Genomic DNA, 14,451 nt, shown 5'->3' on the forward strand with positions numbered 1-14,451 from the left:
CTATGCCTGCCATGACGGTGACAGGCATTTCACTGCATGCATTATCTACGTGGATGAGGGCTGAGATGTGGGATGCTGTTTTAATCTTGTTAGCATGCGTGATAACGGTAATATCAGTGTGATACAAATTACTGTTTGCTGAAGGATTTTGTTTCCTTTATAATCTCCTGGATGGTGTCTTTTATCATGCACCAAAGATAGAAGATACTCCTTCACCTGGTGAACCCAACCAACTCTCTGCAGAAAGCCTGCAAAACAGCTTTTAGTTCTTCCTATAGTTTCACTGGAAATGCATTCACAAATGTGTCCATGTTGTGTGTTTTTAAACCTAAAGACGAGCTGATATTTTCTACATAGTGAATATTAGCAGGAGGCTTTTGCATTCCAGAACTGTCCACTGAGCTTCCCTGTGGTGAGCTCAGAAAATCAAAAAGGTTACGTGTGGGCTAAGATGTATAAGTTCTGAGAAATGAGCTGAAATGTCAGAGCAGATTGCTTTTGATCTTCCTCAGTTTATGGAAGTCTCCCACATTCTTGTGTTTATCTTATGAACGTTATCAAAACGCTCCTGTAGATAGCTATCACCAAGGAGAAAATCTTTTTATAGTTTTCTGTTTTCTTGATGCATTCTTTGTTAATTGGGAGCTCGATGTTTAATTGGACGATTTTTGTTCCTGCGACTTCTCATGTACATCTGAAATGCAGCGTTTATAAACCAAAATAAAATTCAGCTTGGAACGAAAACAAAAGAAAAGGTTTCACATTACATATTCAAAAAGTGGATCAGCAGAATGAAGCAAAACCTTTGGAGCAGCCAGCAGTGAAAGGGCAGAACACTGGCAGGAGAATATAAAGGAGCAGGAAGCTACTGTACCACTGTTACTAAAGCTCATGGGGATCTTCATCTTCTTTCAGATGGGGCAAATGAGGTGCATTGTTGGCTGTCTATTACTTTGCAGCAGACCCCAGTAATTCAGTCTGACTGCTGTATTTGTCACAAGCACTTTGTCTCACAGCTCAGCATGATACATGTGGGAAGTAAATGTGCCTTCTTATTTTGTTCTAACACGCTGTCCCTTTTAAGTGTAATTTTTTTTTTTTTGATTCAAAAGAACAAAAAACCCAACAGCAGAAAAATGTTAATGGGGGGGGGGGGGGGGGGGGGGGGGGGTCAACAAGAACTTGGAGCTGCCAGCCTGCAGTAAGGAAATATAACTTTAAATGCTTGTGTAAGCGTCTGACTTAAAAAAAAAAAAAAGATCATTTCTTCTCTTTTCCCCTCAGGTCAGGAGCGAATTGGGATTGACTCCAAGTATGAGCAGGAAGGGAAGGTGCAGTTTGTGATTGACGCAGTGTACGCCATGGCCCACGCTTTACACAACATGCACAGGGACTTGTGTGCCGATCATCCTGGCATTTGTCCACAAATGGAGGCTGCAGATGGAAAGACTCTGCTGAGGTACATCCGCAACACCAGCTTCAATGGTGAGTAACACAATGTTCAAGGTTTCACGTCAGATCGCAGGCTGTATGGGTCAGTTTTATTACTTAACTGCATGGAGTTTTGATGACATTTAACCCAAACGCTCACCACGGCAACTGAACTAAAATAAAAATATCTCTATCCTCCGTTTTGTTACCACCATAATCTGTATTTGTTCCATGGTCTTCAGAGCTCTGTTGCAGACATACTTGGCACTTAAACATTAAGGAAAAGGACAATACATAAACATCCGTGGTAGTTTTCCCACTGTTAAAACGGCTTTAGTGACAAATTTGCATGAAACAAAAAATGGTATTAATTTCCAAATCTAACCAGTGGCAACAAAACAACTGTGCTTTGTTTCAGAACACAATTCAAACTACTACTTTACCCTGTGGGATTTAACTCATGGCTGCAGTGTGTTTGCATCATGCAGTTTAGAGATAAACTAAAGAAGCTGCATAAAAGATCATAGAGATATATGTTGCATATGTCATATTCATTCACCTCAGGGCTAACTTTCACATCCGACTGCATTTTATGCATATTTCTAAACAACATCTTCCTATATCTTGAATAAAGATTCAGTATTTGATGTCGCTGCTCGTAACTGAACTTTTACATTATTAAACCGAGAAAGCGGGAGATAGTTAACTATTTATGTCAGGTAGCTGCTAATGACAATAGCTCTAAAATGCAGAGATAAATGGAGAAGAAGAGCCAGCAGGGAGATGAGCTTAAAACACAAGAAAACCTTTGTCATTTCAAATGTGCTGGTATGTACGTCCGCCAGTGATCATTAAAGGCTCCTTTGAAGTACTTTGTGCCTTCACAAAATGTTCTAGAGGAGATTCAGCGAGCTATTAGATTATACACACTCTGGCATCAGTATAATCTCAGAGAGCTGTCCTACTTAAAGAGGCGGACCCGGCTCATTGTGTTTCTTTCATTAAAATAATTTATCACGACATTGTAATAAATGTTGTAAATATAGAACTTGACATTTTTGGAATTGATGATTCATTTAGGATTTCTTTGTTTTGTTTCATTTGCTTGCTTTCAGGGAATATTACTGCACAGTTCCAACATGAAACATCACACAGAATTAAAATCCAGACAGTTCGCCTACACATCCTTCATGCCTTAAGACGGATAAGAGAAAACAAGGGGTAAATAAAACAGAGTTAGGTCTACTTGTTTTGCCACAAAATGAAACAAAAGGTTTTAAATTATGGATCTTTTCTCAGAAAAAACTTTGCAGAAACGGAGTCATGCAGTTTTATCCTCAACTTCCAGGTCAAATTTAGTATTGTTAATAATTTACATAATGTCACTTGGAGTGTTGCGATACTTCGTCTACTTTTCCATTTCATGTCATTATTCAGTCAGACGTCCTGGTTTCTGTTTGAGAAACTTGGTGAGTTCTATAAAAATGTACATCTGTCTCACTGCCATCAAATTCACTCCAAACACAAGCTTCTTTATGATGAATCAACAGATTAACTGCACATATTTATCATTATTCAAGTAGTACTTCAACAAGGTGCCCCTTTTGCTCACTTAAATCCTCATTTTTAACAATTCTCTACTTTTTCCCATTTTTAGACAACGTTAAAATGCAAAATAAAAGCATCAGTGTGAGCAATGAATCAGAAGGTTTCAAATAACCTATGAAAACTCAGCCAAACAAAGAGTAATACTGGCAGAGCATCTTTGTTTTCGTGTTACTGTTGATAAGTATCATTAAAAAACTGCTAGCCGAAAACATCAGCCAGTGATATAAATCCTCCAGGCTGCTCTTATGAAATAATGTAACTGCTGGGTTTTGTAGTTTCATGCAAATTGGTAGTTGGGAGAAGAATAGTCAGTCACAGCTTCATTCATATATTTAGATGAAAACTCAGAAACATTCAAGCAGCTGGCCTGTTGGATCAGCTGAAGAGGATTTCATCACTGAAAGAAAGCGGAACCACCAGCGGAACCACCAACTAAAATATGTTCTTCCACTTATCCCACTGGCTTCGACAGGAGATTGATTTTATGAACTGGCTAGGTTGATCTGACGCTGGAACACGATAGATGGTTCATCCAATCAAATGCCAAGTATTTTTCAAAAGCATCTGCCCTTCTCCAAACGCGGTCCAGTGACGACTACCCAGATGGTTCCATGTAGCAGACCAGCTGGCACACTAAGTTAAGTATTTACGGTAGCAGGCTGGTGTGTATGGGAAGAAAGGTTCAGTGTAATGAAGCCACAGATCCAATGCAATAAAAATTGCTTTTGGAAACAAGTGAAAATCTATGGCGCAAAGCAATAAAATATGTTGCTGTACTAAAATGATGACTCTGAACAATAGAGGTTATCAAGCAAACATTCATTTTATATTTATTGTTCTCTAGTCATTTGGCAGACTTACATGTGATAGGTGATCAGTATTATATCACCACCACATACTATCTTTACCCTTTAAAAGTGGAAAAAACAGGATATAAATATTACCCTGTACTATAAATTAAGATACAAAAATAAATGTGGAGGCAAATTTTGGTTTGTGAGATAAAAGCTAGGCTACACAGCTGCTTCCCTTTCTCTAAAACGGCCACTGTGGCAGCAGTGCCAAGTTGTAGTGGGCACAATCCCATCAATTTTAAGGTGGAACTAAAGCAATAGAGTGTATTCAGATGCCTGTGCAAAGCAGATATTTCAAGGAGACTAATGCAGCTTCCTGCGATAGATTGAAAACCTGCTGTCCAGTTTCAATAACCTTGTGAGTTTCTGCTGGCTTCTCTGGATTCCCTGAAAACATTTACCTCAGTAGAACTGTGACAAAGAAGAAGGTTCATTTCACCTGAGCCAAAAATAAGATCTCTATCTGTTCCAGCCTTGCTGTTATGTTCTCAAACCTTTTTACTCCACTGGTGCTCCATCAGGCATCTCTCACTGCCCCCTTATTGCATTTAGACGGGAACTGTGCACATTATCCTGTGTATGTGCTGCTGCTAATGTATGTTTGAGAGCGAAGGAGTGTAAACCTCCTTAGCTGATCTCCCCACTGTGCTGGAGTCACAGAGCTGAAGAGTGAGAGGCTGAAAAAAAAAGGGAAAGAATAATGATGCGAGAGAAACACAGCAGTGGATCCCTGGTCCACCCACGCTGCTCAGCAAAGCACAGCAGCAGTGCACTTTTGTCATGTCTTAGTTCAGAGTCACATGCAAATACATAAATCTTTCATCTTAGACAGCAGAGCGCTTACTGAGAAGTCTGCAACAACTATTTTGCTCCCTTGAAAAAATCAGCAAGCAGAAAGCGCATAAATTTCTGATGCTCATTTTCCTGCACGCAGAAACACCACTTAATAATTTGCAGAAAACCCGATGAGTGCCAAGTGCCCAATCTTTCGTGTCGCTACACTAAATGAGCATTTGTGAATGCTATATATTTTTGCTGAGGCATGAAGTAAGCTTTTTCTCACAGGAGTCAATACCCTGTCAACATCTTTACACACTGTGCCAACAAGTCTGCTGTCTGTTTGGTAGAAGCTGAAGTGACAGGACATTGACTGCCACCTACAGAGTTTTACTTTGCTTTCCATATTGACAGCTTTCACTGGAATTAATTCCCCATCCCTAGTCCTGAATGATTTTTCTCAGACACGTGGATACCTATGAAGTGCTAATTGAACTAGACGGGTCAAAAGGTAACAATGCTACATCACCAATGTGAAATATGTTGGATGGTGTTACGTAACAACAGGGAGAAATGCACAAATCAGCATGAAAATTGCCACTTCAGCTCTTACAAAACTTGAACAGAGGAGTCCTAAACTCAAAAGGGAGGAATCCCACTTGCTTGTCCACAATATTTGAAAAAAAAAAAAAAAAAAAAAAAGTAACAAGAAAACACTTTATTTCAATGTCTTAAATATTTTTTTTTCTCTTTCTATCTCTGCATCTCATGTTTAACAAGATCCTTTTGGCCTGAAACATTTGTAGCATGCTCAGGGGTAAATGTCCTTGAAAAGAATAACTGGAAAGAGATGAAATTCCCTTTTGGCTGAAAACTAAGGCGAGGGTGCGGTGGCCTTCCATCCAAAAGCCAAAAGCTGTTCTAGAAACAAAAAACAGCATGTTCTCAATGGGTTTTGGACACAAGCTTGTTTTCCCTTTCTCTATAGACTTTTTTTTTTTTAGCCAGAGCTATTAAAAGTACTTAATTCCCATGCCAAGAGTCACCAGACTCCCCCTGTCCCATTTCAAAAATGGTACGTCTATTCACGCTTGTGAACCAGTGTATGTAGTGCCAAGGTGAATAGATTTTTCATACTCTTGCAACTTTGCAGGATGGGTAGAATAACCTCATCCTCATTGCAGAACTCATGTATAAAATAAGGTACAACCATTTTTCCATTAATGCCAGTCGACATTCGCTACTGTGAGGGAGCTCTCTCGTTGACTGACTTCTGCATCAAAACACTACCTTGTGCACACTCACGAGGATCATTTTATTGAGTGACATGCGCACAGCCACACATACACTCATGTAGACTAAGCTTACAGGTCCAAGAGTTTTATAAAATACAAATCTAAAGAGCTCCTTTTTTTTTCAATCATGTGTAATATATTAGTGTCCTGCTTGTACTAAGCTAATTAGGGAAATCTTCAGGGCTTGGCTTGAGAAAGGCTGCTGCACACTGAGAGCAGATGGGGACCATATGATGCTTTGGCTGACCTGTTTATCCTCCTTACATCTCCTGTTGTTGACCACTGTGTGGCTGAAATTCATCAGAGGTGTTTCATTTCCAACAGCCGGCAGTTCCTGCTTTTACAACAGAGCTGAGACTAACTATGACAAACTAAGCATGATTGACTATATTTTGAAGCAGACACATTATTCCTCCTGTGGCCATCGTGCAGCTGCAATTCTGCAGAGGAGGAGGGAGGAAGTGTTTCATTGGTGAATATGGAGCAGATCCTGTCCTGCTGCCACTCTCATCAATGAGTACAAATAGTAGAAAAATAGGTCACGGTGTTTTAGGGGGGAAGGCTCTTTCTTGGCTACCTTGCAATCTGAGTCAAGACATTTAAAGTTCATGATCTTCTCTTATTACAAGAGGTGTTTGTCGTCTCACTCCATTATCTAACACCTTTTCGTCCTGCGGTCATTTCGTCCCATTCTTTCTCTTGTCCTGTACAGGCAGTGCAAATACCTCGGTTGTGTTTAACAAGAATGGCGATGCTCCGGGACGCTATGACTTGTTCCAGTTCCAGATGACCAACTCCTCAACCCCAGAGTACAAGGTGGTGGGACAGTGGGTGGAGAACCTGCAGCTCAGGGTATGATGATTTACTGATGCCCATAACTCTGATGGCTAGACAGTCTATTCAATTGATCTCATTTAAACAGGACATAAAGGTGTGCATCAACTTTTTATGTCTCATCTGACACAATGTGTTAAATTTTTGCATGTAAATACAGAGAACTTGGGTGTACACAAGTTATACTTTCAGTATTATCAATATGTTTTTCAGTGCAAAAGTGAATCTGTTTGTGTAATTTAAGATGTAATTTTTTTTTTAACATGATAAATACTTCAGGTGACATTTTTTCCTCAAAACATGAATTTAGGAATATGAACACACACAGACACATTCACACATACTAACACTTTTTCTGCCTATTAATGTAAGCAAAAGATTGAATACATCCAAAGGTCTTCCAAAAAGTCCTGGACTTCATTTAAGAAAAATGTTTCCATCCGTAATTGAATTTTTAAACGTTATTAAATATCTCGTCAGCTGCTTTTAAGTGGAGGGAAGAAAGTTTAAGGAGATCATTTTTAAATTAACGTGAAAAGGGATAAAATGATTTTCTCTGTTCACATACCAACTGTTATTAAAAGATGTGATGTGTTTCCACCAGTGAAATGATCTTAGACTAGAGCTTTACATCAGAAAGGTCTTGATTAGAAAGTTCAAAACTAAAGAATTTGTATGTGAGTAAAACAGAAGAGTTCTTCCTGTTGTTGGATTTCATTATGATTACATAGTAGCAACCGGCCAAAGAGCTGACAGGATGGCATGAAAAGAAGAGAAACTACTTGTTTTTAACCCAGGTGTCAGGCCGTACTCTATGTTTTCGGTTTTTGGCAGCTGGGAGCCACTGAAGCTGTTGATCTTGGTGAAATCTGACACCCGAAATACTGCACACAGCTCCCATGCTCCGTCTGGAGCTCATTAGTTTTCCTGCAGGCCTTACTGTACATGATGGTAGTGTATGATCACACTTTGTCAGAGTGTAATGAGGACAAGGATAGCATTGTGTTAAAGCTCCGGGTGTGTAAGGAAAATTGATGAGTTTTATTTAAAAAAATAAATAAATAAAATAAAATTATTTATAGTACATCCTAAATACAATGAGAAGGATTAATTGAAACAAATAAAATAAACTAGCTTAGAATCCTAAAAGACATTTTTTAAAGATGTTTTTTAAAAAAAATATCACGAAGTGATCTTACCAGGAATCACCTTGGTGATTTATGAAGACAATAAAGAAACAATTTATTTAGTTTCAAGACAAACGTGATTGGATATTACCCATATGATTAGCTGAAACTTGAGCTGAGATATCTATGTATTTAAGTGGAATATGATTCCAAAAAATAAGCAAAAAAAACAAAAAAAAAAACATGACATTTACATACAAATGAGTTTATATTTGCATAGTAGTTAATGGATTGTAACAGCTCAACTCAACTGAATGGACGTGTTGCACTGGTGGGATAGGGTTTGTGCTCCTTTCTGGTTTAGTGTGATTAAAAATCGAATGTTGTTATTTTGTAATGCAAAAGATATTCATTTGTGCAGCAATACATGGAGAGCTGTCTGATTGAAAGGTTTCCCTACACTGAACATCCTGATACGCATTCTGATCACCAGTAAAAGACTTCAATGTAACACTGTTCCAGCCAGCAGAACCCCAAATTACCTGAAAAATTAACAACTAAAGTAAAACCTCAAAGATAACAGTGGCAGCGGTGCAGGTCCAAGGTGATGAAGAAAAAAAAATCTTGTTTCTGGTTTCCATAGAAACAGAGCTGTTGGTCCCATTACTGTTTCTACACTGTGTGTAAACGGCAGGTTTTCCAAAGAGAACCATTCATTGTCCAAATAACAAATGGCACCTTCATGCCCTCAGATAAATGGCAGATGATAATCTGCCCAGACAGCACAGGAATAACACATTCGTCATACAGGTACACACATCACAAACACGCAGCAGATGTGTGTGTGTGTGCGTGTGCATGCTGCAGAGGGGCAGTTCAGCATCTGCAATTACTGGCCATATGTGGAGGAGATGATGCTTACACCTTTGCCGGACTCCTATTGTATGTGACAGTATTTGGACTGCATAAGTTTCTTTAGTCTGCTGATGTTTGCATTCAAGATGGACAATAAATGTAACAAGTGACAGAAGTGGCTGATATTGTGCTGTGTTTACATTTAAGTAATCATCTTATCTAACGATGGGAGTTAAGGGATCACATTTCAACCAGTGATGCCCTCTGATTAATGAAACACCCCCAGAATAATATAGCTGAAAAGCTGAAAAGCCAGGTTAAAATGAAACACCTTGGGCTCAAAGGATAAAAGGCACTTCAGGGACTTTTGCAATAAAATGGGACTACTTATCCTCATCACACGGCTAGAGTGAGATTCGAAGAAAACCTGCAACAAAAGCTTCAGTTAATCAAAACAGCAAATGACAAAATAAATAACAGTCTGATAATCACTTGTCATACATACTTTCAACTGGAGGCCCACTAAATGGGATCCAACAAAAAAAATGAAATTCAAACTATGCTTACATGCATTTTAGTCACGGCAGTGCAACAATGTGCCACTCCCCTGGAAAGCAGCACCTGCTGCTTTTAAATGTCGACAGGTTGGGGATCTAGGAGTCTTCCTGAAGTCTGACAGTTACCTTTAGGTTGAGACGATGTCAGCCCAGGTTTGTTTCTTCTGAACAGAGCCAGTCAAGCTGTTTCCTACTGTCTGTAATGACTGGCACATTCACGCTTGCACTGGTAAAAGACTGGAGCCCCATGCACATCAGAATGTGGTCTGAGGTATTTGATCCTCAAAGCATCCTGAGTATGTTTCACACCTGCACTATAGAGCTGCCCACTTGTGACTGGATCATCACAGACACATGCTCGCCGTGAACAGTAGCTTTCTTTTCTTGTTCTTCACTTGTGAGATCATGTCTGCAACAGCTGCATTTTGAGATTGTAGTGAAAACATGTTGCAGAATTTTTAATCTTCTAGTTCTTTGAAAGCAGTAGTTCAGAGTATGTTTGTGATAAATCAAAAGATTGGTTCAGAGAACTGTGAATATTTTAATGCCCTAACAAAATATCCAAATATATCTCCTCAGAGCTTTTCAAAGATGACTTGTATAGTAAAACTATAGCTTGAGCTTAAATCACGAAATACCTCGGGGCGATTTGGCTTTGACTCTCAGTTAGCTTCTCGTTGTTTCCAAAAACTACACTTTTTATTTTCATGACTAGATCATAAATAGGAATGGCTCTGTAGAGTGTACTGCCTGCATTTTGCAAACCCAAATCCCATTCTCCTTCCTTCTCATCACATATTTCATACCTCACTGGCTCCTGTATTAAAACCTAATGTCTTTTGCATTCCACATTTATTTTTATTTCATTGAACAAAGGTAGGCTCTGTTGCCATGGTGATTTCAATTATTTTTTCAAGTATTACAAAAGGCAATCCCTCCAAGAAATTGGAAAGCAAGATGTTGCACTGTATTAGGTTCTTTTCAGCCGTGTGCAAAGATTGCGTTGTACTTTACAGGGCAAGTTGGTTAAAACATGACAAGTAACTATGTTGTGTCAAAGCAGAATTTTATTTCCTTTTCCAAAATTTAGGTAAGTTTACTTACCCACTTGTTTCCTGTTTTCTTACTGCTCCTCTTCTTCTTCTTGTTCTGTGTGTTTCATCTGTCCCAGCTGGAAGAGCTTCAGTGGCCAGATGGGGAGCAGGAGGTGCCCGCCTCTGTGTGCAGTCTGCCCTGCAAAACTGGAGAGAGAAAGAAGAAAGTAAAGGGCATGCCATGCTGTTGGCACTGTGAGCTGTGTGATAGCTACCAGTACCAGTATGATGAGACTTCATGCAGACTGTGTGCCTACAACATGAGGCCCAATTCCAACAGAACTGCCTGCCAGCCCATCCCCATCATCAAACTCGAGTGGCACTCTCCTTGGGCGATTATCCCTGTCTTTCTAGCCATGTTGGGTATCATCGCTACTATCTTTGTGATGGCAACCTTTGTGCGCTACAATGACACACCTATCGTACGGGCGTCTGGTAGAGAGCTGAGCTATGTGCTGCTAACTGGCATCTTTCTCTGCTACATCATCACCTTCCTTATGATCGCCAAGCCTGACGTGGCTGTGTGCGCGTTCAGGAGGATCTTCCTGGGCCTGGGCATGTGCATCAGCTATGCCGCTCTGCTCACCAAGACCAACCGAATCTATCGGATCTTCGAGCAGGGGAAGCAGATAGTCACACCGCCTCGTTTCATCAGTCCCACCTCTCAGATTGCCATCACTTCCAGTCTTATCTGCGTGCAGCTGCTGGGGGTGTTGGTGTGGTTTGCCGTTGATCCGCCAAACACCATCATCGACTACGATGAGCAGAAAACCATAAACCCAATGCTTGCTCGTGGCGTGCTGAAGTGTGACATCACAGACCTGCAAATAATCTGCTCACTGGGCTACAGCATCCTGTTGATGGTAACCTGCACCATCTATGCCATCAAGACAAGGGATGTACCAGAAGACTTCAATGAAGCCAAGCCCATTGGCTTCACTATGTACACCACGTGCATAGTGTGGCTGGCCTTCATCCCCATTTTCTTTGGCACGGCCCAGTCGGCGGAGAAGGTGAGTCATTTCTTTTCTCTTTTGCTTTCTCACTCTGTCACCACCCTTCGTTTTGTCTGCTTCTCTCCTTGATTTCACAAATTCCCCTTCCTTTTCTGATTCCCTGATTTTCTTTTGTCTCTCCAAACATGAGCGTGTACAAACACAACATAAAAACAGACGCAGTGCATAAAGGGAGGCTGTCACACAAGCACAAGCATATAAACCAGATGCATTAATGTGGAAACCCGCATTAGGACCTTCACTGAAATAAATGGTCATAAAAAACGTGGGAAAACAGCTTATGACAAGCAACAGAATCCTTAAAATGCCTTGGGTGCCACTTCCTTAGCTCTCACACCTAGACCTCTATAACTGCCTTATTTCTGAAGTGGCAGGCAGGTTGAGGAAGAGAAAAAAGGCAAAGTGGAGCTGGAAGAGAAAGAATGTGGGAAGAAATAGGTGGGTAAACACACCCTCTCCCATCACTTGACAACTGCACTTTATTCAACGAAGCATTTGACATTGTGTGCTACTAGAGTTGATTGAGAGAATGACATTCTGACCTTCTGTGTTAGTCACTGCTTATCAGGCTAGCTCTGAGTAGAATACAGATGCATTCATCTGCTGGACTCGCGTGCTGCTTGGCAGGCCCGTGTGTACATGACAGAACCAAGGGGAAGTTTTCCACTGACAGAATATCGATGCTGACAGGAAAGTGTTACTCCTAACCTTTTGAGAGGCACACCGTTCAATATCCTTCCTGCTAAGCTCCCGCATGAGATGGATCAGAAACTGATTTTCCTCATCTCAATTTGCAGCTGATTTCATAGATGAATTACACCCTCAGCAGCGATTAGGAGTTCATTATGTTACTTGCGGCGACTAGCGAAGCAGTAATGTGTTTATCTTTCCCTTTCATGCAGTTAACTCTTTCTTCACACCGGTTCTGCCTTTACACCCTTCTCTAGTTCACACCACAGCATCTTAGTGCGATGGCTTCTGTGGCTGAATTTCTGCTTAATCCCTTGCCACTGTGAGTGAAAAGTGCCTTAGCATGTCTTGATAACAGTCAGGAGAAGGTGATTTTAGGCCATGTGTCAGTTAAGTGTACTTATGCTGAAATTCCCATCACTTCCCGACATGCGCTTCTTAGACAGTAATTACTGTTTCATAAAACACCAAATGTTCACTCATCTTAAATGATTAAGATAAATAATTAGTGTAATTATTGGACAGATTAGACTGATGCAGCACTCTTTTGTGTGTGTGTGTAGGATGTCATAAGCATCGAATACTAAATGTGATGTATTTGGCTGTATTCTCATTTTGTCAGTGAGCTTCATAAAGTCAGCTTGTACAGAGTTGTTATAGTCACATGAATAAGACAGTACATCATCTTTCACTTCTAAGATTGGCCGTATTAGATCAAATAAAAATGAATTTGTTCCTTATCAGGAGTTAAATGAGGTAATTACAATTTTAGACTAACAAAAGCACATGAAGTATTACCCTGAATCATTATTTATATAACAAAAACTGAGACAAAATGCCAAAGTGGTGTGTCAAAAATGAAATGCTACTTTTTATTCAGTAGATTGTAGAACCATCTTTGGAAAGAATAATTCGACTAATTTTCAGCAGCATTTTATCTGTCTGTCACATTGTTTTGGAAGGTTTCAGCCCCCGGTTCTTTTTTTTTTTTTTTTTTTTTTTACATCGCTTCAGTTCATTGAAGTTTGCACCATTCATTCATGCAGTTCTCTAAAGATACTCAAGTTCTGTGGCTGGAAAACACCCCCAATTCATCACCCATTCTCCTAAAGTCCTAAAGTTATTTTTCTTTCTGAAAAAATATGTTGATATGGTGGATTTGCTTGAAAATCTCCTTCTGGAAGCTTTGACAGCTGACTTGAATGTTTTCTGCTCAGGAATGATAATTAATCAGTGTAAACTGATTGACTTCTTTTTTTTTTTAATTAACAACCATTTTTTTAAAGAACAACCATTTCCAGATAACTGGACGGAATAGTTCTCTTTCTCTATTGGTAATGTTGTTAAATTCACATCCAAATACTCTAAAACACCAGAAAACCTTTAAAACTTCCACTCACACAAGGATTCTCACATTTGCCTGGGATCAGTTAAAAGAAGAGGTGGCAATTCCTGGTCCAAAAAGTAAAAGCCCTGCCATGTTTTTAGATCTACCTGTACATAGAAAAGCTGTTTTCACTAACAGGCTTGTTTACCTGGCAAATAAACTCTGCTCATTAAATTCAGCTTCTTTGGTGACTGGTCTGAACAGCTGCCGGACAGGACTTTTACTTTCTGGACCAGTAATTGCTACCTCTGGTTAACAGTAATGGTTTTTCATACATTTCTTCTGTCTGTTGACTTAGTTTTTGTCAAATAAATCATCACATGGTTTAAAATGTGTTATTGTCACTTGGTAAGGACCAGATTATTTTTTCACGCTGTATTTTCCTTTTCTCATCAAATCAAATTTTATTTATTAAGCACTTCTCATGCACAGAGTAACACAATGTGCTTTACATTCTAAAAACAATTTATACATATTAAAAAAAAAAACATTTAAAAATCCTTAACACAGCAGAGTATAGCACAGAAGTATAAAAACATCCACCTTATTATCATCTCTTTCCAACACAAGCACACATTCACACACACAAAGTACACGCTCACTCCCCTCACCAACACACCCCGTTCTGCACATACATGAACCCCCATCCATGTCTCTTCACTGAAAATAAGTATAAAAGTATCAACAGAATAAAAACATCATGTTTGACACTGCTGTGAGGAAATGATATACTGGGGATCCATTTGCGCCAGAAGCCAACCCAGCCATGGCCACAGAGGGCACCACCACAGGACACAGGGCCGTGGTGCGTGCAGGACCCCCACAGTCACCCAAACAGAGGCAGCCACTGCAGCAACAACCCTGCAGACCAAGCAAGGAAAGCCACCGGTGTGAAAAATCCCCAGACAGGAATCACTGGAGCCAAA

The 14,451-nt window shown here is 39.9% G+C and overlaps 1 protein-coding gene across 1 annotated transcript in view; it reads left to right on the forward strand.

Moving 5' to 3' along the window:
• The window catches only part of LOC306754509 (metabotropic glutamate receptor 7-like), a gene marked incomplete at both ends in the record, with an annotated part of 61,468 nt that overhangs the window by 37,176 nt on the left and 9,841 nt on the right, over positions 1 to 14,451 (forward strand). Inside the window, 3 exons of the mRNA XM_079238528.1 lie at positions 1,285 to 1,489; positions 6,682 to 6,817; positions 10,510 to 11,445. Coding sequence (XP_079094654.1) covers positions 1,285 to 1,489; positions 6,682 to 6,817; positions 10,510 to 11,445 — 1,277 coding nt within the window. The remainder of the gene's footprint in view (positions 1 to 1,284; positions 1,490 to 6,681; positions 6,818 to 10,509; positions 11,446 to 14,451) is intronic.

The sequence above is a fragment of the Telmatherina bonti genome (assembly GCF_933228915.1).
Source record: "Telmatherina bonti genome assembly, chromosome: 4".
Lineage (NCBI taxonomy): Eukaryota > Metazoa > Chordata > Actinopteri > Atheriniformes > Telmatherinidae > Telmatherina > Telmatherina bonti.